Below are 27185 nucleotides of genomic sequence, written 5' to 3'. Positions count from 1 at the left end.
GAAAATGAACAACCATAGCTCTTAAAAGCACATATACACACACACGCACACACACACACACACACACACACACACACACACACACTGACACTTCCACACCCTTCACACAGCCCCTTCACCTATGCAAAGACACACACACACACACACACACTTACACACACACACACACACACACACTGACACTTCCACACCCTTCACACAGCCCCTTCCCCTATGCAAAGACACACACACACACACACACACACACACACACACACACACACACACACACACACACAAACATACTCACAAACGTACACACTCACTCATACTCACCCTCACAATCACACACACAGACATACACTTGTGTTTTAAGTGGCATCAGTTAGAGAGTGACTGACAGGCTTATATCAACACCAAGCCCCGCCATCTCGCACACGTCAGGCTCAAAATATCATCGGATTAGTGAAACACTAGTAGAATAATATTGAACTGATTAAATGTATTTTTACAATCTTTGCTGTTTCTATAAGAACACTCCTGCTATAACATTATAATAAGAACAATAATAATAGCAATACATAATAGTATATGGTAATAATAACAATTATAATTATTTGTATTAGTAGTAGCATTATAAACATTTCATTTTTTGATTATTACCATTAAACGAATGTACAACCATAACTATATGCACTCATATTCAATAGAGAATACACATGGGCAATTCCTAGACCTACAGAATATCACTACAACAGGACTACAACATGCCTACACACACGTCCCGTAGTTATCTTGTGACGTTATATGCCCACCCTGCCATCTTAAAGACACACCGATTAAACGACCACATGCAGCCACAACATGTGGAATATTGAATTAAATAACAAAACCTGCGTGACTTCTTGCACGTTATTGTGGGTGGGAGGGGCTTAGAATATTGAAAGAAAGAGAGAATGGAGGCGATTGGCTGGATTCCTGCATGATTTCATAACATAAAGCCGAGCCGCTACTGTTGATCACCACACATCTCGCTCTCTCTGCTTGCTCGGCACTCGATTGGTTTCCACTGGAGTGACCATGGCTGACACAGAGGATAATGTTTCAATTCCTGGGTTAAACAGTCTTCTCCAAATGGACCCCTATCTCAAAAGCTACCAGAAGGACTTCGAGAGGAGGTAAACCTGCGTTCTGCGGCTGTTTTTAACGGCGTCACGTCGGCGGCGCTGTTATCAAAGTCACGCTTCCGCTGCAATAACTGTCCTATGCCTAAATATGCACTAAAACATCTAACAACCACTGTATATCTCTTTGTTGCATACGCACAGACAACACAAAGTCACCTTCGCTATTGACATTTCACGTAGACACACGTGGACGTAGCGTAAGCGCGCTACGTTTCCCCTTTACCAAGAAACCTTGCCATCATCCCTATTATGTTGGTATTAAACACCACATGTATTATCCTTCCCCCGTGTAGCTTTTTAATATACCTCATAACAAGAGCCTCGAGACTAATAGGATTATTAGGACTCGGTGCATCCAGGTCCAGCCGCCCCACCATGTAGACAGGGCATGTAGCTGCACGGCTACTTCCTACAGTTTGACAGCTCGAAGTCTCCTCCGGTTGGCATTGTGGCGCCGCCCACATCCAGGTACCATGCGGTGCTTCAAGTGATGCAGCATTGTTATGCTATTGTAGTACAGTTTCAGTCTGCCTCCATTGCATTCTGCTTATTCAGGCAGTGGAAGAGATGCGTTATAGTGTGTGTGTGTGTGTGTGTGTGTGTGTGTGTTGGCTGTGTGTGTGTGTGTGTGTGTGTGTGTGTGTGTGTGTGGTATAATCAAAGTTGATTAATCAAACGAGTATATTTAAAAAAATGATTAATAATTTAGTTGATTTAAAGTTTCCCAAATATTGGCAAATGCGATGACAAGTTACCACAGTGCAAAGTTATTTCTTAAATGCGCTGACTTTATCTGACAAGCAGGCCAGAAAAACGGAGCTATTCCACTATAATGTTCTTTAAACCAAATATCTGACTTTGGATTAAACATTACCAGGCAAAGTTTATTTGTAGTTGAAGGGTTCGATTTATCAGTATCAAATTCAACAAATCCTCTGGTGATCAACTACTCTATTAATCAACGAATTGTTGCAGACCTATAACAGAGCGAATATGTTGTGTAAATTGACGCTGTCACAAACCCACAGCCAGGTAGGTGTCTTGCTATTGACACAGAGAGCCAACATGATTCTGCATTGTTGTTGTCGTTGAAAGCCTTTGTTCCGTTTCCTTCTTCACTTATAACATAAGGTCATAGGTTGCATGTTCCTGCATAACACTCTCAATAGACTGTAAACACATCCATTCATTCATATGTGTTAGTCCGGTGGGTAAACGTTCTAGAATCTTTGGAGATTCCATGACAACTCAATGGAAATGCATTGTAAATGTTACCTGGGTGGGGAAATGGTAGGCAGAACTAAAAATAATGCATAAGGTTGGTGTGCTATCGATATGGTCACTTGGTGTCGTAACTTTCTGTATTTTGGTTGCATTGAGTCTCTCAATGTAAGGAACAAAAGCAAACGATACGTTTCAGGATATTTCATTATAATAAAGCTATGTAATTAAAAAGGAAGAGACTTTTGAGTTTGTCTGTCTGAAACTCCATTAATGAGTAATTTCAGTTTTGCCACACTGGCTGGATTATTGTAGTTGATGTTATTTCAACCAAATCGCCAATTACAGTACATATCTGATCAATATTGAGTCCAATCTTCCATTGTCAATGATGACCAAATCACTCTAATAGTTCTGCATTGTCGAATCGGCAAATACTACACACTGCCAAGCACTTGCACGTCTTCAATGTTGTTCGCAAGTATATAAATGTGTATGTGTATATATGTATGTATATATATATATATATATATATATATATATATATATATATATATATATATATATATATATATATATATATATATGGGTGTAACGATTCACCGATACGAATCGGCGTCCGGTTGGATTATTACAGATGCGACTACATCGATAAGTGGGACAGAATCGATTCAAAATGACCAAGAATCTGTCAATGCACAGATTTAAACATTGCGAATCGGTTGAGTGAGCTTTAGGCTGCAGACAGCATTGTCAACTCATTTCATTCCATTTCAATACGGATCCGGAAAAATGAAACTTAAGCTACGTTTACATGATGACGGTCTGAACAGAAGACGCAAAAGTGGCGTCGCGTCTTCACTTTTTTTTTCCGCGTTTAGACGAGCGTTTTCAGGAGGAAATCTGCGTGCATACGGTGACGCAAAAGTGTGTGGATTTCGATTGGGTATGCATGTCAGGCGGCTAGGTGGTGCTGTGATACACTTTCACACAACACCACCATGTCTGAGCGCATGTGTAGAATCTTCCTTATTCTCTTATCTGCGCCGCATTTCGTGGAAATACTCCTGTAAGTTTATTAGAGCTGCCAGAGCAGCTTGACGGTCCGACGCATGGAAATAATACAACATGTTTGTTCATTTCCCTGTACTGGCGCTGTTTGTGACGTAAACGCGACGCGACGTGAGCAGATCTGAGCAGAGTTTTGCGTCTTGGCAGTGTAGACGGAAACGCTACGGCGGAGCGTATTCAAGTCACGCCGTCACCGTCTAAACGAAAGGCACTTCCGATAAAATATTTTGTCGTTTTTACCCGCAAGCATCCTCGTGTAAACGGGGCCTTAAGGAAGCGGGCGGATCCGTGTTAGTGTAAGTTTGCGCCCTGCGTCTCCGCACGTCTCCGCACGCGAAAAACAGCCATATGTCCGAAAACCGTGAAACGATTTTCAGTGCACCAGCGAATCTGAAATCAAACATGTGGAAGTCCTTTCGGTCTTATAAGAAGAGGGGAATATTGACAAAAGCTTTGCTATCTTTTAAATTGTGTAGGACAGCAATCAAGTCTATAAATAAACAAATAAATAGACATTTAGTTCTAAATATATAAATGAGTCTTCCATATTTTCCCCATTCCACAAATAAACAAATATAAAAACCTAAGATTCCATGGTCCCTATACCATATGTATGTATGTATGTATGTATTTTTATATATATATATTTGAAAGTAGGCAATGTCTCATTTATAGAAGATGAATGAATTTTAACGTTTAATGTTTTTTAATGTGTTAACGTTAAACTAATATTAACTGTATCAGATTGATTCAAAATCTCATCAAATCGCACCGCATTGTTAGAACATTGAATCAAATCGCATCGAATCGTTTCGTCTAAAAATGCATTGTCCCTGAATCGTATCGTAGCACATGTATCTACATCCGTATCGGATCGTCCTATAAAGGAGAGATGCACACCCCTAATAAATACACATGTATTTATATATATATATATTCTCTTAGTATTCATCCACTACTATACTCATGATAAACAAGCTGGGGCTTCGGGCTGTCCTTCAGAGGGGAAGGTGGTCCAAACAGAGGTGGCGGCCCCATGGTCAGGCTAATCTCGTAGAGTCAATACTCCCTTCCTGACGGTCAATAGTGAGGGACGACCCGAGGTGTGTCGCAACCTGCCCGGATCATATCGTCATTTCATTCATTACCAGTTCATCTCTCCTCCCACACCTATTAACCTTCTAAAACCTCACGCAAGCCAATACGCTGTCAGCTCTGATGGAATGCAAATGATACACTTGATTACAGTTTGAAGTGTATGTTCTGCAGCAGTCTTGACATTTCCGATGGACAAATTCACACTGTGCATGTATACACATGTACGATGTAATAATTAAATGAAACAACGTTGTCATAATTGGATTCCATGTGATTGATTGCTACAATACCATCGCAGTGTTTGTGTTTGTTTGTGCACGTGTGTGTGTGTGTGTGTGTTCTCTACAAGACCCGGACAAAAAACACGCCTGTGAATGCCTTATCTCACAGTGACCTAGCTGTCTGAACAGTTGAACTCCCAGTAAACTTTGTTTGAATCCGTCCGGTTCCTCCCCGTGGCGCAGGTGTTTTCGTCTCAGACGTCCAGCGCTTTGTGCTTGGAGGATATGAGGGATGGCGGCCACCCTGCTTGGTTTTGTCAGGCTTCAGTGAGCCTTTTTTACCCTAGACATGTCTCAAACACCTCACGGTCTCACCAGGACAAACTGGCGAGACAGCGGTTACTTCTAAGCTGCAAAAACAACACAATGCAACGATAATAGACACTGCACTTTTGCAACAAAATCTCAGACTCATTGGCCAACTTTGCAAGAGCTTATGCTTTATCTCAAATTTGAATGCCCTGATGACTAATTCTACATTATTTGACGTGTTTTGAACGTTAGCTAAGGAGTGTAACAGCAGCACAGTGTCAAGGTTACAATGACAACCGCTTTTTGGTGCGCTAAGCCCCCAGAAGTCCAGTTATAGTAAAAACCCCACAGCGATACAACGGCTTTGAGAGAAGAAAAGCTTTTACAGCCAGTGGTGTCCCACTGTGACCCCCTGCGGTGAGGCACAGTGCTCAGAATCGCTGCCGGCTTATCAGAATGAATGAGACCTATAACCTTGTTTGACTGATGCTTTAGATTTCACCACTGCGCCCTCTGATTGGCCAATGGGTTTATATTGAACTTTGCTTACTAGCAAATATGTTCTGTTAAGGGATGGCGGATGAGGTTAGGTTTACTTAAACAAACTATCTTTTCTATCGTTTAGTGGTTCCTTTTTCTTTTGTACAGGTACATATTCCATTCTTTATCAGTGATTCAGTAATTACTAAGGTAGGTTACCCCCTAAGGGTATAAACGCCATCTTGTCATTGTGAATTAAAATTTGAGGATGGCTCTTACTTCAACAACTCTGACAGCTGCCCTTTACCTCTTGTGAGACATTTCCCAACAGAGTGATGGATTCTAGGTCTTTACACTCCAAGATGCAGTTTTTTCTTCAATTGCCGCTAGATACGTGCCAGGTTGGCGTTAAATATTTCAGGTTATAAACAAGATATCCTGTAAGACATGAAAATTGTATACCCATCTTAAAGCATAGATTATTCAGATGAAAGATCAATATTCACTGTTAAAAAGGTATCACTACAGCATGCTTTTATTGATATAGTGAGCCATGGTTCAAGGCTTCTCACCCCTAGGTGGCAGCCAACTTATAAATGCAGTCCATTGTGTAGTTGCTCTTTAATGTTAACAAAAATACAACAGCCTGGTTATTTTGGATATTGTTTAACTACAACGTTTCATTCCTCAGTTTAATAAAAGCGTTGAGCATTAGGGCTTTGGGAGCAGTTTGTAAGTGAATTTATAGCCATCCTTTATTACAGTTGTTCTTTATTGTGTTTAGTGGCAGTGGGATGACTTAGAATAATTTCATGTTTTGTTTCTTCATTGTAGAGTACGTAATCTGTACCTACCAGGGACATTTTGGCTGTAGCACCAATAAGTCATATTGGCACTGCCCGGCACGGCCTAGCAAAAGGAACGATGAAAGGAAGGCTGCATTTCATTGACAACGATGAGAACAAACAGGTGATTGGGAACTCCCTTTACTGCCAGCCAAATACCTAAGCGAGTGCAATAAATGATGGCGAGGTGTGCTTTATGATAATATTAGCATTACCCTCTCCTAATATTATGACTGTGCTCAACGCTATGTAGCCTGTTGGAGATAGCTGGCAAAGTTAGCCTTTCTACCCCCCCACAGCCTGAGGGTCACTGAGGATTTTAGTCTGGTAAGAATCCTCAGCCCTCATCAATCATCCTTAGGTGAAACATCCAGCTACCTATTTAGCCTCATTAATTTAGCTCTGTTAAAGAGACGTTAATAACATTATTTGAAAGTCACCTTGCTGCCTTAGCTCCCGAAACCCCTGAGGCCGCTGTTCGACCGCTGTGTGTGTGTGTGTGTGTGTGTTTGAGAGAGAGCCTTTGTTTTTTTTAAACAAGTCAATCTAAAGCTGTCGCGGGCACCTCTCTCTCTTGTCGCACGGAGAGAAGTAAAAAGTGCCACAGCTGTTGTTGTCAGTCATTAAAAACACAACAATAAGGACCTTTATGCCCAGAAAAGACACTGAAGACACAGGTGTCTGATGTCAGACTGACTGGTCTGGGAAGTTTTAGGGTGGACAGCCAGACTCAGCAGTTTAAAGTCTTCTTCAGACTTTACCACAGGTACTGCCTGACAAGCTGCTCAACTCTGTTCCTCTGCCAAACCACACTCAAAGGGGGATCTCTATTGACATCAAAGTGTCTGACATATCGATGTACAACAAGATGAGAAAACACAAGATAAAGATTATTGTCTAAAGGAAATATGACATGGGTTGATTGCCTTATCAAACATGCCACGAACTTCACGCAGTAAAGGACCAGTGGACCGTCGGGCCGTGCTTTTCTTGACACGATCTCTAATTGACCGAGAGACAAACATCATTTCACCGCAGGAGAGTCCGGAGTAATCTAGCTGAAGACCAGGAGCTACAGTCAGGGTGGACGAACGTGCTTTAATGAAACAATCTGCCCCTCCTATTTAATGATGGTGTGTTCCAAGTTTCAGGCGGCTGCGTGTAATGGAGGAGGTCACCGCTGTTTGTCACCGTCACACCGTAAACATCTCTGGCCATGGGCTGGACTTTTCTTCTAATCAATTTTTGCCGAATGTCGGCAAACAAAAAAGAATAATGTCTCCAATGCGACACGTTACTGTTCGGATCGATAGCGGTGAAGATGAAGGGTTGTTTCTCGAGGCCCGACTTTGGGGGACCGGGAGGGAGGAGGGGGGAGTGATTTTTGTCACTCTTTTCTCTCCCTATAACCTATAGCTGCTGAGGGGGAGAGGGCCTGGACAGAAATGTACTATATTCTAGCCTATACGTTGGGCCACGGTGGGAGTCGCGGGTGTACCTTACGCACCATTTCTCCAGGGCTCAGGAAAATTGAGTTACGTGCTCTATCGAAAAGAATCTTGCGTCTTGCAATTATTCCCTCACTCCCCTATGCCTGTTATCAGCCCATATTAACAACATCATAATTATACCACGTATACGCCCACGTTGAACCTTTTCATATCGGCACAATAATGAGTCTTTACAATGAGCAGGAGATGTGTTCTCTTCCCTGGGTATCGAAATGCGAGTCCCTCTCTAATTATTAAAATAATGTCTTTCCAGACACCTCCGCGTTAGACACGGTTTATGCTGTAGTTTGGGTGTCGAAGTGAGGGTGGTAGTGGAGATAGGTGTGGATACTGGTGGATTAGTTGTACAAACCACTAGTGTACTACTACTAGTACTACTACTAGTGTAGTAGTAGTACACTAGTACTTTCTCTATGCCGTGTGTTTGTTGAGCAAGGAGGGCGGGGAGGGGGTGAGACACCATCGATGGTGTAAAGGAGTCGATGTGTACTGAGGACCAGAAAGAGGCCGCGTGCGCCGACAGTACAGAGCGCTACATAGTAAACCGGTAAATTAGTAGTCCTCGATTCATTTTTGGCACATAGCTCTGGATTTGGCATTGGTTGAGGCGTCTCTGAGATCAATACAGGGTTCAAACACACCGTGAGTGTGTGATTATGATGGATGATGTGAGCCCACCTCTCCGCTATAATCAAGAGTCCAGAGTTATGCAGAAAAATAACAACACCCTCCCTACAGCCCCCCCCACATCCCTGTTCCCAGCACCAGCCACATAACAACACCCCCCCCCCCCCCCCCCCCGTAACTCCCACCATCCCTACCACCCCAAACCCACGATTCAATTTCTGATGGCACCACCACTTCCATGAAAAGATATTACAGATGGAGATTCAGCCAGCGGGTCTGAGCTGACACTCCCCCCCCCCCCCCCCTTTCCCCGTCCCCCTCTCCTTTCAGAACCGTCTCCAAGACGGTGACAAAAGACACTCCCAGGGCGCGCCCAGCAGCGCCAGCTTCAGTTTAAAACTTTTGCCGCTTGGCAGGTCCAAGCCGATCCTCGCTTTCCTCGGCATGGGGAGCAGCTGCAGAGAGCCATGGCTGTTACTGTTTTCAGGCCGTCATCGATAGCCTCATCAGGGATAGCCCCGGGGCATTCACAGGCCAGCCTGAGCCTGGCTCCAGAGCTCCAGCAGGGGGGGGAGACAGGGGGAGTCCACTGAACTCAGCTGGCTGGAAGAGACTCAGTGATCCTGGGGGAATCTCGCCTACAGACCAGCCCGGCAACCCCACAGCAACTTAAGTGAGATAGACTGCAGAAGTGGCGGGCCTACCCTTTACTTAGTTGCAGTTACAGACAGACAGAGATGCACACACACACACAGACACACAGACACACACACACACACACACACACACACACACACACACACACACACACACACACACACACACACACAGGTTTGTCTTTTTAGGGGTGTACTTATAGTCAGATGTTCTGCTCTCAGCTCTTCTCTCAGGCACTGCTCATTTGCATCTAGGAGAGCTGGAGAAGATAAAGGCCTGAAATCTGGGCTGTATGGGTTACCTATTGCACAGGTTGCATCATGATAAAAACTTCTTTCCGGTGTTTAAATGCCATAAATTGTTGAATGTTTGAAGGTAGTCATCCAGAGTAAAGATTATTTTAGAAGTTTTTGGAAGTTTCAATTCAGTACTGCAACTTAAAACTTGGGTAGTTCTTCATGTTTAATAAATAAACGTCTACTTATTTTTGGGATAAATATTAATATTTATTGAACAGTAACACCTCACCTTCACCTATGGCCGCTTCATGCGTTATCTGATCCAGCCAGAGCACTTTCTGAAATCAGAACACTGGTATTATGAAATGTGTGTGCGCGTATAGTCTGACCACAGGGCTCCTTATGTGAAATCTCTGTGGGTATTGACGCTTTTATTGTATTGTTCAACCTCATTGAATAGGTATGGCCTATTGATAACACTATTATTATGAAATCTCTGTATACTAAGGTATGGTCTGGCCATAACGCTCTTATTGTGATATCTCTGTTTAGGTGCGGACAATTTATAATGCTGTTATTGTGAAATCTCCCCATTATAGGTACGGCCTGCTGGGGAAGCAGCTGGCTGCCCTGGAGGAAAGGGAGGGTGGGATCGACCAGTTCACCCGGGCCTACGAGACCTTCGGAGTGCAGCGTCGTCAGGACAACAGCCTGGTGTTCTTTGAGTGGGCCCCGGCCGCCGAGGCCCTCTTCCTGGCCGGAGACTTCAGTGAGTGGTCCTTCACCCAGCATGCACACACACACACACACACACACACACACACACACACACACAGGCCGGTACTAAATGAAAACTTAGGCAGTGTGTATTTTGTATGAAGGTGATTATTATAGATGAAGAGATGGGTGCGCCATTCAACCCTGAGGGTAAATTTGTCAGATCAACAGACTTAAAATGGGTCCTATGAACACATTAGTAGAACAAGGCTTTACCTGTCTATTGTATCCATCTATCTATTTATCCGTAGGATACTTGGACATTTATAATCTCACTACGATTTAAATTGTGTGAATACACACCAGAGCTAATGTTAATGGTGCACTATTAATGATTATTTAAGGCCCTCTGCATTTCCAAATCACCTTAATGTGATCGTATTTTGGGCAAATTAGTGTGTGTGTGTGTGTGTGTGTGTGTGTGTGTGTGTGTGTGTGTGTGTGTGTGTGTGTGTGTGTGTGTGTGTGTGTGTGTGTGTGTGTGTGTGTGTGTGTGTGTGTGTGTAAGAATAGAAATTGACATGCCTTAGTAGTCCTTGAATAATAAAATCGTCCCTACAAAAGAACATACCAAAAAAACGGATCCAAAAAGAGCTATCCCTTGTACGAGTCTTAAATTACCGTCTGCGGTGAAACCAAAGGGAAAATAAAAAAAAGTCAGTTGCAACATCTTAACGCTACATTAACTGAGATTTACCCCACATCCGCTTGTTTAAGCACCGAAGGATCCAGGGTAGTGCTGGATCCAGCAGGAAGCACTGGTACGGGGTTGGCGGGGGTTTAAGACGACCTGGGAGTCTGTGGTGTGGTAAATATTGATTACGCGAGCCAAGGCAGCATGCCGATGGCGTTTCCTTTGAGTGCGGAGCGTGCCGTTAACATTTCAGCAGCTTATTTCATCACACTCAGCGGAGTCGTTCGCCGTGCAACCTTTTGCCTCGCGCTGAAATCATTCCCCACCCTCAGCTCCAAAACTTTGAAGGTAATCTTAGGATAATGGTCTTTGGACTTTTTTACGTGTGTAGATAGTATACACATTGAAAGTGAACTTAATTGTAATCAATTCGATTGGTATGAGAGCAAAACAAGCCATGCTTTGAGCAGTAACTACTCATTGTTTGTTTGGGTAGGATGGCCGAAAGCCAATCTCTCATTCCCTTCTTTAATGTTATTAAGAAAATTTGTATTCTTTCATTTGTCCTGACCTTTCCCTCAACAAAAGTGCTTCAAAAGAAGTGCTACAAATGTTTCCTCAATAAAGCAAAATTAATGAATATAATGAAACTATTAATGTTACTAGGGAATTGATTTAGCTTTTGAACAAGCCGTTTTATGTGGCATCACTATCAGATTTATGAAATCAAAATTGAGGGGCGTTTCGTTTAAACGCATCTTCATAATAATAAAAATCGGCTTTATGTTGGGGTCTTTTCCAAGCCATTTCTCCTCATCATTACTCATTTGGACTTTATCTTGTGTACCGTAGCAACGATGATGTAGCCCGTTGTTACAATAAACAACCAGAATCAATCTTTTACCACTAATATTTTATGGCCTGGAAAATTAACTTTGGTGTATATATTCTACACCCATCAGTATGTTTGGGAGCCATTCTGTATGATTCATCAGAATATGAAGGAAGAAATCTAACCTGTCGTAACCTCTCAAGACACAAAAAACGAGCAGCACCATTTGTCTCAATTGCCTCAGTAAGTGGACTTTCACAATCTTGAAATGCAGACACCCGCTCAGTTTTGTGATCACGGTCAGTGTTAAGGAAAGTATGTATCTTTTAATAGAGAATCCAAGTATTGGGTTTCAAATATCAGTCTGCTAGCAAACCTAAACTTAGCAGAAGCTATCAGGACACTGTTATGGCGTATGTATTGATTGTATTTGAAATCCCTTATGGCTAGCGTGATAGTGTATAGCAGGATCCTGTATATTTCGGCTGGCTAAGTCCGCAACCTGAGGTCAAACAAACTTTTGTCAACCTTTTTCCACCGTATTCAACTCCGACTGTTCTCTGTATTTTTTGTGAATGTTTGGTTTCGCCTTTGGGTTTTCCCGGCCATTCAAAAAGCTTTCCTTTCCTGTTTTAATTATCTTCCAGAACGTATGGCTGTTCTAACGTTTCCATTCTGTAATAGATTAGGTTTTGACACGACTCCGGCTTATTATTTGATTTAAATTTCATTGCAAACGTGGAACAAGCCTCAGCAGCCCTGGCTATGAATACGATGGAGACGCAAACCCAACATACTGCTGCTGTTTTTGTACCTTTGGTGTGTGTGTGTGTGTGTGTGTGTGTGTGTGTGTGTGTGTGTGTGTGTGTGTGTGTGTGTGTGTGTGTGTGTGTGTGTGTGGTCACTTCTAGAGTGACTGAAGTGATTGATTTGCACACCTCAATAGTTGTTTTTCATGAATACAAAACAGACACGTATTACTGCACAATAAACACAACATGTTCCATTCAGATGCCAAAGATTGGGATTGCTGTTGATACGTATGTGTTTGTGTGTGTGTGTGTGTGTGTGTGTGTGTGTGTGTGTGTGTGTGTGTGTGTGTGTATGTGCATGTGTGTATTAATGCTGGGTGTGTGCATAGCATATAACACTGCATATAAAATCATAGTGATGGTTATGTGTACGTGTTTTTTAATTGTGCGTATAAATTAATATATCGAAGTAAATAAAATACACTGTACATAATTAAACAAACAAAGAAATGAAATTCTGTTGGATATGAAACAAATTCTGTTGGATATGATATAGAAATGCAAAGTATCAACGTGTTCAGGTGACTTTATCGCTATAACATTAAATCAAGGGCCCAGTAAACATGATGTGAAATGTAAAACGTTGTTGTTCTCTGTGCTCAAGACGGATGGGACAAATTCTCCCACCGCTACACCAAGCAGCCATTCGGGAAGTGGGAGCTGGTCATCCCGGCCAAGGCGGACGGGACCCCGGGGGTAGAGCACGGCTCCAAGCTCAAGGTACGACCAGGGGGCTCCGCATCCTCTTCCTTCACCCTTTGTTAAAAGTGTTTTGACTCTTTGAATTCATGTTTACTCAAAAGCTCACCACGTATGGGCTCAGCATAATCAAATGTATTCAATTTGGGGTTCATTCGTTAAGGTATTTTATCGATATAATAAATTCAAATCATTAAACTTGAGAAGTAACACAGTTGATTCACACTCACAGCGAGTGACAGTCTGTTGCGATAACCCGATCGGGCAGGGATTAGCCTCTGCGCTAGCTCACGTTGTTGTCGTTGTTATTGTCGTGATCTGTGAGAAATCTGGTGGCGCGCTGAGGGGATAACACCTCCCGCGTGCCAGATGCACAGGTCAGCCCCCCCCCCCCCCCGCAAACTGCCTTAACGGCAGCCAGCTCCTTTGGAAAATAACACGACAAAGAAACAAAAGCGGCAGTTGGGCCTAAAAGGTCGATTTGAACCTCCTTTTCGTTCCCTTTTTTGGGGTTAACAATTCAGCAGGGTTAAACTAGAAAGGCAGGCATCCTTCCATGATGTCAAGTCCACTATGTTGGCGTCAACCAAGGCGGAGGGAGGAGGCGAAAGGAAGAGAGAGGAGGAGCAAGAGGGAGGAGGAGGAGGAGGATCTGGAGAGAGGAGGGGAGATGAGTTGTAAGAACATGAGAGAGGAGGTGACAGAGAGGAGAGGGGGAGGAGGAGGCGGTGATCAGCAAGCGGCAGAATGCATGGCGGTGGCGACGGTCGTCTCTTCGGGACCCCTGGTAGTGGACTCTGGCACTCACCCCTCTGGCCTTGGCCTGCCTGGCTGGCTCCCATTGTCAGCAGAGGTCAGTCAGAGGACGATAAGAAACAGATGGGATCCCTGGCACCTGGCCGGCCCTCGTTGGCCCCTGACGCCCTGACGCCTGCCTGCCTGCCCGCGTGTCTGGCTTCACAATGACTTCCATGAGAGAGAGAGAGAGAGAGAGAGAGAGAGAGAGAGAGAGAGAGAGAGAGAGAGAGAGAGAGAGAGAGAGAGAGAGAGAGAGAGAGAGAGAGAGAGAGAGAGAGAGAGAGAGAGAGAGAGAGAGAGAGAGAGAGAGAGAGAGAGAGAGAGACCCCCCTGGTGGAGACTCACTCTCACGCCCCCTCTCCGAACCTGGAGCACAGCGCCGACCGTGTGTCCCAGTAAACAAGCCTATTGTCGGGACTCTGTCCCTCCCCCACTGCCCATGGATGAAGTTGTGTTGTTTTCAGGGCAGAGGGAAACACTCTGCTTTCCAACGGTCAAAACAATCATTTTTCAAAGTAAAACCCCAATTTTATTTTTTGGTATTGCACTTTCGATTCACACTTATAATTCCTTCCTTTTCCACCGTCATTTATCAGGCGCTTTGATCCAAAGTGATTAACGGTGTCTACCAGCAGCCTGTCAGGGCTGATAGGCCCGCTCACCCTACAGGTAGACCGCAGACACCGAAAGCCGAACCCAGAACATTTTGTCTGGCATTCTTTTTCTTTTCGGCCATTTTATTTCCTCTTCAGTGAGCCTAATGCTCGCACATTCATAGCGGGCCACTGCTCTGTGCGTCTCTATGCCAGTTCATTTGTCATCCAGCTTTATTTCCCTAATCCCGGATAGCCTGGAGCTTGTCATGGTGATGTGTGGGGTGTGTGTGTGTGTGTGTGTGTGTGTGTGTGTGTGTGTGTGTGTGGGGTGGGGAGCGCGCGGAAACCGAGCATCTCCAGCCCCCTCCCCGCGCCCAACAGACGGCCGGGTCCTAATGAAAAAAGGCCCGCGGTTCGGTCCAACAGCGCACAGTGAGCTGGCGGCATTGGAGCAGCCATTACAGGACAACACTGGAGGGAATTAGCCGAGGCCCGACGCCTATCGCTCCACCGGGGCGCCGACCGGTGCCGTCGCTGGGTCGATGCTCGGCGGGAGGGCTCCTCGCGGCCCCCCCGCTGTCCCCCAGCCTTTCTCCCACCCCCACCCCTGCACCGGGGCAGAGGCAGGACACGGACAAAGCGCCGGTTGTCAGTTGGAGTCCCAGAGTCCACTTATCCGACCCCCCCACCCCCAACCCCCTACCCCCCGCCTTTAAGACTCTGAACTGAAAGACGTTATAAACGAGAGGCACTGATGAAGGCTTGGATTTTCTTTTGAAAAATCGCCCTCTTGCCGCGAGTCTCTTGCTCCTGTCTGCACCACAAATCGGATTTTTATTGAAGCCATTGGGGGAAAATTGTGCCCATGAAAACGATGAAAAGTCCAACGAATGTGTCGGTCAAGGCGACATTACCGAGAACAAAGCCGGCCGTCAGTCAGATCTGCCGATGCGCGCCTGTAGGGCTTCCTCTCCTCCGTGATGAATGGATGATTGTGGTCCTCAGCACCAACTTTTCAGAGCCGACTGCACCCACCTAAGGCCTGGCTGTGGGGGGGGTTTCGTTGTGAGAGTAGTGTTTTTCGTTGGTTGATAGTGTCAACGAGGAGAAGGCTATAGCTCCAAGTCAGGGTGGCAATACATTACATGTCCTTCTGTAAGGAGCTTGTGGTCGCTTACAGCACAGTTATTTGTATTGGATAACTTTGATATCTTTGGAAATCCTGTGGGTGCTGTTTGTTTTGTTTGTCTTTGCGGAAATTGATAGAAATTAGGTTGCAAAAACATCTGCAACACGTCGTTTCTAAAACAGCCAAGGAGTGAAAAGAAAAAAAAATCAGTTCTGCAATGCAAGCAATTTAAATGCACATGTGCTGAGGCAACAGCTGAGACTTCAGCTATAGGGGGCATCCTCGCTTGGTCGCATTAACATGGAGACAGAGTCCCGCTCCTCTAGGCAAGTGCTGATTAGGTATGTGTAATGTCTGGGCTGGAAGGAGATGCAGAGATGCTGTGATGCGCACTCGCACACGCCCACGCTCTAGGCATCTAATCATGCAGAACAGCAGTGTTGATAATCAGATGGTTAAACCTACGCAGTGTTTAGGTTACTTGCCTTGTTTAAAGAGGGATACATTTAAGCAGCAAATTATGTGTTAACATACGTGATGGATTTCTGTCTAAGCATAGACATTGTTTTTTCGTTTGATGTAAGGTTTACATTTAAATATTAACTATGGTATGTTAAGTTGGGGCGTAAAGCTCCAATTTGTGCAGATGAATTTATGTCTAGGGGAGTGCCAGTCTTTTTTTTCCCTTTTTTTTATGCTTTTAGTGCAGTTCTGAAGCAACAAAGAACGCATTGTGATGAAATGAGCAATGTCTGATGAACTCCACCACCCCAGCTGTGTCTTTGTCTGAGATCTGCTTTCCTGTAACTCAACACAAACTCATTATTCTCCTCCTCCTCCGCTTCAATGGGTGTGCTGCGGATGGATTAAAAGCTGGCTAAAATCATCTATATTTAAATAAGTCAATGATTGTAGTCATCTGGGTTTGTGTTATTGACCCTTAACATTGAACTCCTGAACTGGTAACCAACATGAACTTTGCTGTCATTCTTAGCATGAATGTACCTTATCACAGCGTCCTGTTCCTGCTGCAATTTATCATTATAAGGGGTTGTTAAGAATATTATGTTCATATAACATGTGTATAAGGTACAGGTAAAATGCATGCATGTCAGAAAATTAAATTGTTGAAACATGGTGATAAAAAAAATATTTTTGGTTCAGAAACGTTGAGAAACTTATTTGTCGATTTCTGAAACCGTCAAATAAATTTTTCTTCTGGCAACTACCCCCCCATGGTGGCAACATATATACCTTCATAGTACATATATGATGGTAGGTTCTGTCAGTCACTCAGACACCCTGACTCCTTTTATCCAAGAAGCTGTCCACGCTCTTAATGTGTAACCTGAGCGGGTTGGAACACACGCTCCAGATGTGTTTGTCACTTCTCATGTGTTGTTCTGTCTATTCTCTGATGATTTCTATCTTCAAATGTTTGCAGATTTTTTTTAAATGATGTGTTTGTTTTTGAATTACTGGGTATATAATGAAGTTTTTATAATGAAGATCTCCTATACTCTACCCCCCTCCTCTTCCTCCCTCTAGGTGGTGGTCCACACCGAGAATGGAGAGCGTCTCTATCGCATCTCTCCCTGGGCTAAATACGTGACGCAGCAGGAGAATGCTCCTGTCTATGACTGGGTGCACTGGGACCCCCCACAGCCCTACACAGTAAGACCTCCTGGGACTATTTACTTTGGATTTCTGTTTTATTTACTTGTATCTTTTTGTGTTTTTATTTCATAACAAAATTGATTCAAAAAAATAATATTTAACAATATTCAGTCACCAACAATTCCTTTAAGAATCGTTTGAACACTGAGAGAAAAAAAAAAAGCTGCAACACTTGGGGCTAAACTCATTGAAATAATAAGCCATTTGGCATGTGCTCTGCGACCCACTCCAATGCCTACCAGCTGAGTATCCCTGGGTCAGAGTGCAGCTTGGCTTACCGATGCCTACACGTTGGACTGCAAACACAGGGCTGGACCCTGAACCATTTTGGACAACCTAGCCGCCAGATATCTTGCCCTGTTGTAGTTTTTGCAATGGGAGAAACATCACGTGGTGGTCTTTCGCATCACAGCTAAAACGCTTGCTGCTTGCTTCCCCGCCTCTGCGTCTGACCTAGACTCAACAAGCAGCTTTATAACAAGCTGCCCTCCCCCTGCCTTTCCCCACCTCACCCCCCCAGCTCCACCTCTACCTCCCCCCACTTCCCCGTCTATACAATCACTCAGAAAGAGCTTGTAGACACAAGAAGAAAATCAAAGTTGTCGTTCTATAGGTCCAACTCTGGCAGGAACAGACTTGAAAAAGCAACCAAGAGTTCTTATTGAATATTCTGACAAGGGCCATCACTCATGTTCTTCTGTGTTTCTTTTTTCTTTCGCACGCAGTCAGGCTCACTCCTCAACGGAGCTACCCCTTTTTCCCTTAGAAGTAGAACTACCCTGTAACACCCAGGTTAAACAATTACCTGCAGCTCCCCTGAAACAGCCCTACAGTTGTTAAGGGTTTGAATACTCAATGGATCCTTCTGGTTGTTTATCCTCTCCTTCGTCTCGGATGGTAAATGTGCTGATTGATCGGGGCGTTTTGGCCATGAAGTCACACAACCTGCAAACTTTCCTCCTAGCCCATCTCTTTAGTTTAGTGCCTGCGTTTAACAGCCGTTTCACTTCTTTGTTCGTCAACTACGCAAACGTAAGCCTCGCACAGCCACGGCAGTGCATATTTCCGACTCGCTCATTTGGTCCGGAAAGTCTGCAGTCGGCTGTGTCTGGTGAGAGGTGTCATCAGTCCACCTTACTGTGCAGCTGATTGGAGGAGCCTCAGCGAGTCTGATCCAGTAAACCCGATAACAAATGTGGAAGTGGCTATCTCAAAAGTCATAAACAAGTGCAAACATTACCACTACTATCTTCGTTATATTAATAATATTAATTAAGCGTTCGTCATTTCACATTCTAATCAGACTTAATCCAAAGCAGTATGAATATTAATTTATAATTAAGCTAGTTTAGAAATGTTGATAATGACATTGCATGTGTTGGCGTCATCTTACCCTCGCTGGGGTTTGGTGATTGGCCGACTGAATGTTGTCACAGGCCTAGCTGCCCGTGTCAGGCTTTCTAAACACTGTCCTCGCCTTTAGTTTCCAGCAAGCCTCGTTTAATGCTACATGCAGTGATCTTGTATGGCGAAGATAGTGTTGCTGCTCAAATGGGCTTAATTAAACCAACTTGGATAACTTTCTTTAACTTTCCAGTCATTGCTGATTGTTTGACTGTTAACACAAAAGAAAAAAAAAGGCCTTGTGTTTGCAAGACATTGTGCCAGTTTCTCCAGTGTATAAATAACATTTAATTAATTCAAGCTCCAGAACACCCCTTCCTCTAGCCAGGGACGCAGCTTTTCTCCTTCTCTACACACTTAAATCCACTCTGAGCGTATCTGAATGCGTTCTCAAGGCTGCTAATGGGGTGTATTTTGACGCTGTTGTTTAGCAAGTAAGACACAGCGTACCGTATAGACGCGCTGTTCCGACCACTTAAAGACAAGTGTTTCCCCGCCTCGCTGCCTCGCGGCCGTGGCACAGTGCAGGCTAGCGGCCTTGCGTTCCCCTTATCTCTGCTCCACGCCACCACATTAATGAGCGCCAGAACCCCCCCCCCCCCGGCGGCGATGTTATTGCTTTTTCTCCAGAAGATTCCATAAGTTTGTCGGCTGAAAAGAGCATGGTTGCGTTGTGTTACGCGTTCATTTACATTCATGCTTCCACTTTATTGAACCCATCATGGTATGTTATTGATTGCCCCTCAGAGGATATATATAAAATCGGATTTCATGCATTTCCTGCTTAAATGGGATATTAATGCAGACTAATTAGTGACATTTGAGATTTGGATTGCAAAAGAATACTGCATAGAGAAGGTTGTTTAAAAACTAAGTTATGTACATTTTAAAGTATCGATAAATAGTATTAGTATTATTGTTGTTTTAATATGCACGGCCACTGGATGCACTTATTCAAGGTACTTAATTGTGTAGCATCTACAGTAGCTGCTATCATTGCTTTACACAGGGAATGGGTTAGCCTAGCGATTGTAATACTTGCACTTGGTTCTATGAACATCTTTACTGTACCGACAGCGATATATTGTTTCACTTCTTATGACAAATGTACTCATTGTAACAAATGCCCTTATTGTAAGTCGCTTTGGATAAAAGCGTCTGCTAAATGCCCTAAATGTAAATGTAAATGTAAATGCTGAATTATATATATTTTTTGTGAACTGATCAAAATCAATAAACCTAAATGAAAAAAAAGGCAATATTTTATACTATCCTTAAAGAGTAACAAATCACAAACTTCAAACCGACCACATGAGATTGCTCTTGTGAAACAGAGTTTTTTTAATCTGACGTTCTGATTGGTCTAAACGGAGCGAGGTAATGAGGAACTAATCCATCTGAGCGTGTGCTGCTGTCCCTGAGGTACCATTAAAGCGTTCCTCTATAAAAGCAAAGCAGGTGCCAACTCCAGCAACTCCTGTTTTACACACGCGTGTACATGGGCACGCTGCTGTATGGGGGCATTGCCATGGCAACATTGCGAAAGCAACTTAAAAAGGTGTGTTTCAAGTGTACTTAAAAAAAGTGCATTTCAAGGGCACTTAAAAAGGTGCATTTTAAGTGCCTTTACATGATCGAGTTCTAACTGAAGTGGTTCAACCTTTAGAGCTTTCTAACAACATCATATGTACAATACGTTTACCCGTGTTAGGTGTTGTTGTCAAAGTCTCTCTTCTTTCTCTACCTGCCCCCCCGCTAGCCCATCCACAAGCGGCCGGACAAGCCCAGGAGCCTGCGGATCTACGAGTGCCATGTGGGCATCGCCTCTCCTGAGGGGAAGGTCGCCTCATACAGCAACTTCACCGCAAATGTGCTGCCACGCATCAAGGAACTGGGTGAGGGTCGCACGCACACACGCACGCACAAACACATGCACGAACGTAGGGCCGCGTGCACACACACACACACACACACACACACACACACACACACACACACACACACACACACACACACACACACACATACACACACACACACACACCCCTCTGTCCTATCGACTGAGAGTGAATACAGATACATGTCATTAGTCAGCAGGTATAGGGCTTAGAGATCCTTGATCAAGGATGCCTACAGGAAGACTGCAGACATTGGGGATCGAACCTGGTACCTTTCAGCCTGGAGTCCGACAGCAAAAGACTATCATTATCCCCCGCCTCCCAACTATAATCGCTACTGGTTCTCTGTGTGGTGTTGGTGGTGGTGGTGGTATTGTTTACAGTCTATGCAGCTCAGTGGTTGAAATTGGGCTTGTGTGTGATGCAGTCATCAGGTTATTTTTGGACGTTCCTATAAATCTGCGCTTTTGTTCTTTTCCTTACTTCCATCGAGAGAGAGAGAGAGAGAGGGTTTATATGTTTTCCTCTGGACCGTATGCTGACGAGGGAAAGGGATGGGAGGCAGTCAGCGTTTCAGAGATAAACCCTCCGCATGGTTGAAAGACGACATTAAACCGCCTTCAAGGTTACGAGAGGGAAGGTATATCACGGTCCGCCTTTTTTATGTTGGTGCGAAGCGGGCATGAAAGGATTCGGCAGTTACCTGACAATGCAGGATCCTGGCATGATCTTCATGATCTTATGTTCTTGCTGGAGTTTGAAGAGAAACAAGGGAAGGAGATTGAGAGGCTGCATTTAAATATTGTTAAATATCGATTGGTTAATATGTGAATCATTTCCAATGTAAGGTAGGATATACGAGTCACGTGAGGCCCTACTGATCTCCCACGTTCCCATTCCCTTGCTCTCTGCAGGTCAGTTTGCCCCAATTGGAATCCTCCCAAAAATAAAAAATAAAAGCCAGGACCAATCACTGCTCAGGGAAGGGAGTTTTCAGTTCATGATCAGCCTGGACCGCAGCAATCTGCCGAATAAAAAACTGAATGGCGCCACCCAAGGAAAGTGTAGAAATCTACGGAGCAATCAAAAGGTTTTTTTATTCGAAACGGATGATGATAAAAAAATGAACTGGAATGGGATAGTCCCACGAAGGGTTTATAAGGAGTACAATTTGATCAATCTGGATTTAATTGGCGGCAATGGTAACCTAGCTTTTGAGGGTCAGTCCCATTGGGGGATTCTATTGTTGTAAACATTGAATGTTAGATCCTCCAACTGGAGGGCATCACAAGTGCTTGTCTGTTTTAGAGGGAGTTTGATGTATGGTGATTCAATGGTATTGGTATTGTAAAATCTGTTGAAATACAGATTTCCTCTATGCTTTGCTGCATAATATGGACATGAACAAGGTAGAAACAGGCGGGCAACACGGCTCGGAAAAATATTATCTCACAATGTCTTAAAAAAAAAATAAAAAAATAAAAAAATACCCCAAACCAAAGTGGATAAAGTAGTAAACCTCCAGGACTCAAATAAAACCCACAAAGGTATGAATAATTCACAAACAAACTGAAATGGATGTTGGAGCAAAAAACCCCAACAAAATATTTGGTGTGTTGTAGTTGAGTTTCCTCTCCTGCTCCTCAGCACTGCGTCCTTAACCCGTCGGTTCACGCTGTGCCGTCAGCCCAAACCCAGCACTTCCCTCCACAAGGGGAACCTGGCTGACTAACATCTAACCCTCTCCGTGTGGCACTCAACCACTTGGGGAGAGTCGGGTGTGTGAGTCGCCTCTCGCTCTGTTTTGTGTTGAAGTGGGCATCGCTGCCGGTGTGACCATGAGACCAAGAGTGTTGGAGAAAGGGGTGGTGAGTGACCCCCGACGGGTTGACTGACCTGTTGTCCAACATTATGTTTCCTGTTCCTGCAATCCAAACATGTGCAATGGGTTACACTGCTTCAAAGGGCCTCTATTTTACCACCAGGTGTGTGGTTGATTAAAAGGGAGAATTCAACAGCTGGCTTCCTCAAAGCACCGTTCAATAGGAATACCAATACATGAGAGGATGGGCTGCATGTTGGCGACCCATCCATTTAATTATGAAGTTCTACCTATTAAGAACTACAACAACCTTTTTTGTAGTCATTATTTCATTGAGGACATGTAATCTGTCGCATTGCATTCTCTGGATAAAAAAGCCTGGGATTTGTCTGCTGGGCCAAGCTGAAATATTGACGTTGCGTGGTGGTTTTGATAATGTTCCTCTGCTTAGGTTGATACAGGTTAGACTCCATTAGCTATAGGCTACAATTGATTGAAATCAATTGGCTGTTTGTATTGAAGAATTTAAAACTTTTTGTGTTTGGAAAAACACTCAAAGATGGCCAGGCTTATTCATTTCAATAGATTCAGCGGTTTGTAGTTATTTTTTTAAGTGTTTCACTGCTTCCCATTGGCCTAAGGTCTTTGTCTGAAGGCTATTGGAATTATAAAACATATAAAATGACGCGAAGAGCACAGAGGAAATTGTTGTGCTGGTTTAATAAACCAGTCCATGAATGACGACGCTCTCCTGTGGAGCTCTCTGCAGCGACAGCAGACCAAGAGCCGCTAGTTCTTTCCTCCTTACAGCCACAGAGCACAAAAGAAAGTGTTAGCCATTACAACTGTCCACCCAGGTGTGTGATAGATCGATAGATCAGGCTTTACCAGCCTGCCCGGTTGACTCTACCAACTGGTAGGCTGGAAGTGGATCTTTCCATCATACATCTGGATGGACACTTCCGGTTGTGATGTCTCTAGAGGGTCGATTTTGAAAGGGCTTGTAATGACTAACCAACCTTAGTCATTACAAGCAACCAACCTTCTGGTGAAAACAGGACCTTTCAGGTTCGCAGAGCTATAGAGTAAAGGTAATCGAAGTGTTGAGGGGACCATGATCCATAGCACCCTTGAGACCTTGTTGAGGTGTGTATGTAAGGCGCTTTGTGGGTTCGAAAAAAAGCTTAAAGATGCAGGCCGTCTTTGAATTACACCGAACGCTTGAAATGGTTGCTTACAATTACAGCCATCCAAGATGTTTGGGCAATGCTAAACCCTTCATGTCTTTTAGAAAATGTCAGTCGAATTCAAATTTAACTTTGATATAGTTTGTTTTCTGTTAACAATAAAAATTACATATCTGAACATTAACTGGAAGATCAAATGTAGCTGGATAATCCTACGAGGGTATTAAAATGAAACAGAAAACCACGAGAAGCTAAATGTGCTATTGAGCCGGGACAGGTCCTTGGCCCGCAGATCAATAAGGTGCTATTTTTATGATTTCAGGTTACAACTGCATCCAGATGATGGCTGTGATGGAACATGCGTACTACGCCAGCTTCGGATATCAGATTACAAGCTTCTTCGCAGCTTCCAGGTAAATGACAGACAATTCCCGCTTGGGACAATTATAAATGATACACATGTCACAACGGTCTGGGATTCAATGGGCTCCTGTTGGATCATCGTATCCTCATGTTTAAAGATGTTCAATATATTTGTATTGAATTAACCGTATCAATTCCATCATGGCATTCGATTGCAGGCTGTCAAGTGAGGTGTGTTTGTTCAGAATCTCACGCACAATGACGTGTCTTACGACGAGACAACGCACCGTCCTCTGAGAAAGCCCTCCCTTGGGTCCAGTGGGATGGTCAAAGGCCGGTTCATTCAGAGGCAATATTCACAGATGGTCAGAAAGGTTTAGAAAGTTCTGGATTCAGCAACTGGGCCCTTTGTCCAGTTGTCTTTTAGAAATTAGCAGCCTCCAATTCTTAAAGTCTCCAATTCAAGCTAAAGAGCCTAACAAAGTAGGAATATATATAAATTGTACAATAAATATATTCAGTATATATGTCTTTAGGAATATATGTAGCTGAATTATGCCATATTCTGTGACTTTTGCGTGTTTTTAAATGCTTGAGAAAATTATAATATAGGCAAATATTAGCCTTATATACTATAATATAGACAAATTTAATTATGTATTTACCATAGTTCATCTAATTATGCTATATAATTATATAGCATAATTAATCTCATACTACTACAGTAAATCTATGAAGTCAAACAGTGACCGTCCGATTACGCACAGTATTTACATCCGATCATGACAAAACCTGCATCGATCAATAGAATGTAGAAGCGTTTGATTTAAAATGTATTTGAAGGTTATACAGGCTGATGGGACCGGCGGATTGAAAAGCCTTTTTTACCAACTCCTTACCAAAAAATAACCATACATTTTATCAAAGATGATAATTGACGCTTGACATTTGACCGTAGGGTGAATGATTATGGAAGTAAATCTGTTTCATCGGATTTTGAAAATAAAAAGCCATTGAATTTAAAGCACTGAATATTTATGCATTGAAATAACGTATATCTGGATTTTTTGCCTCTGAATTTAACTCTTTAAATTTTCAACAAATCATTTTCATCTTTAATTTTCAATGTTAAAAAATTCTAAATCAAATAATCAACGTTGAAAAACATTTTCTTCGTCATTTAACATCGGGGGACCTGGATGTTAAATGACGGTTAAATGACGGAAGGGCAATCGATGCTAGATCATAGATCGCGGTCAAGCAAGGAGAGCGAGCGGGTGTTACACAGATATCTGTGACCCACCGAAAAGTGTGGGCGCTGGTTGCACATTTTCTGCAACATGCACGAGTTTGAAGCGTAGACAAGCATGAAGTCATTCATGTGCGGAAACATCAACAAGCTTAAAACGTTACGTTTGTATCATCATCGATTACTCGGATTGGGGGAATTCGATTTGTGACAACGGGCGCACGTTAAGTGCCTGGAGCAAAACGGTTATGCCTCTGTGGTGGCATAACAAGAGCGCAACGAGCGCGCAGAGCCAACAGCATTCCGTACCAAGCAGCATGATACAGATATGAGGATGAAAAATTAAAAGTAGGTTGCTGTCGGGCGCCTCTTCCCGAGGCACGCCGTGCTTCCACTGGAATCACAGGCTGCTGCCGCTTAAGTTGCGCAATACTGTCGGCTCTGCGCTCTCGTTCCCCAGTGGGCAGCGGGCTTCAGATCGCCCCAGCATCACACCAAACATAGGCAAAGGGACCGCAGATCGCCCCAAATTGGTGCCCTAATAAATTGGGCTCATTAACCCACTACAATTACCCTTACGCTGCATGCAGATCCAGCCAAGTCACAGCAATCGCACACTTCACATACAGGCATTAGTTCATTGTTTATTTCCTACTGCAGTAAAAAAAATAAAAAAGGTGTGCATTATAACAAACACATAATTAAAACATAAGATCCCCCAACCACCCACCTTGTTATTAAATGTGCTTAATAAATACATTTGACTTGATTAGCATTTCACTGACCGTTACAATGGATAAGGCGTTTAGTAAGGTCCACCACCGTTGCTTCTCTCCCCATAAAAAGCTAGTCAGTGTTTAATGACGTTGATTTACCTTTGAGCATTTCCTATATAGGCTACTGTGTTAAACGCTGTTTAGAATTAACGTTTGTATCAAGAAAGAAAGAACCAGCGAGTGACGCTCTTATTCCCGCTCTCTTTGCTTGACCGCGATCTAACATCTAGGATCGATTGGCCTTCCTTGGGTCCCCTTATGTTAACACTGAATTTTATACATTGAATTTTGCAAAAGATTTTGGCATGTTGAATTTGGGGCCGTTGAAAATATTTAAGTTACATTTTTTAACCTTCAATATTTTATTTTAAATTTTTTAACATTGATAAAGATTTTTTTGAAAATTTAAATATTTAAAAGACTTATATTCAGAGGCTTGTATTCATTATATTCAGAGGCAAAAAATCCAGATGCGTTATTTCAAAGCATAAATATTTAGTGCTTAAAGTTCAATGGCTTTTTATTTTCAAAATCCGATGAGACAGATTTACTTCCATAAATTATATCTTTCAGTGTAAGAACAATGCAGAACCATTCAATTTAGCATTGAAGATGCACTAGCGAGTACCGACGAAGAGAAGCATCGTCGCCATTGCTCACAGACAGCTGCTGTTGACAGAGATTGCATTTGACTTTCTTTAGCATCTGTAATGGTTTGGAAATGCTGCCAAACTTTCCCTGACATTGTGTATCCTTCTAGACTAACAGTCTAGAATGTGCTGTACTTCGAATAGAAAGTGATTGGATCATGCCACTCACATTGCAGAAAGGGGTTTTCAAACAAACGATAAGGACATTTACTGAAAGCAAAACATAACACCGCCAATTGCACACAGAAGAATGAGTCAAGCCCCCACCAGAAAAAGATTTTTCCTTCTAGAAACCCGGCAATGCTGCGGTACCACTCATTTAGCAACCCCATACTCCTAATGCAACGCCCTGCTGTCGCAAACCTACAACTACTAAAGACGAAGTCGACCAAATGTCTATCGAAGATTTGAATCGTCCAAGATTCGAGGTCAAC

The 27185-nt window shown here is 43.4% G+C and overlaps 1 protein-coding gene across 1 annotated transcript in view; it reads left to right on the top strand.

The window, feature by feature from the left end:
- The first annotated feature begins 1056 nt into the window (after window positions 1–1056).
- Window positions 1057–27185, top strand: part of gbe1b (glucan (1,4-alpha-), branching enzyme 1b) — a 92506-nt gene continuing 66377 nt past the window's right edge. Inside the window, exons 1-6 of the mRNA XM_079731324.1 lie at window positions 1057–1157; window positions 10048–10217; window positions 13108–13223; window positions 17274–17399; window positions 20566–20701; window positions 24036–24126. Coding sequence (XP_079587450.1) covers window positions 1060–1157; window positions 10048–10217; window positions 13108–13223; window positions 17274–17399; window positions 20566–20701; window positions 24036–24126 — 737 coding nt within the window. The 5' untranslated portion in view covers window positions 1057–1059. The remainder of the gene's footprint in view (window positions 1158–10047; window positions 10218–13107; window positions 13224–17273; window positions 17400–20565; window positions 20702–24035; window positions 24127–27185) is intronic.

Source organism: Pollachius pollachius (assembly GCF_949987615.1).
Source record: "Pollachius pollachius genome assembly, chromosome: 3".
NCBI lineage: Eukaryota > Metazoa > Chordata > Actinopteri > Gadiformes > Gadidae > Pollachius > Pollachius pollachius.
The sequence above is the reverse complement of the archived record's forward strand: the minus strand, read 5'-3'. Positions and strand labels throughout refer to the sequence as shown.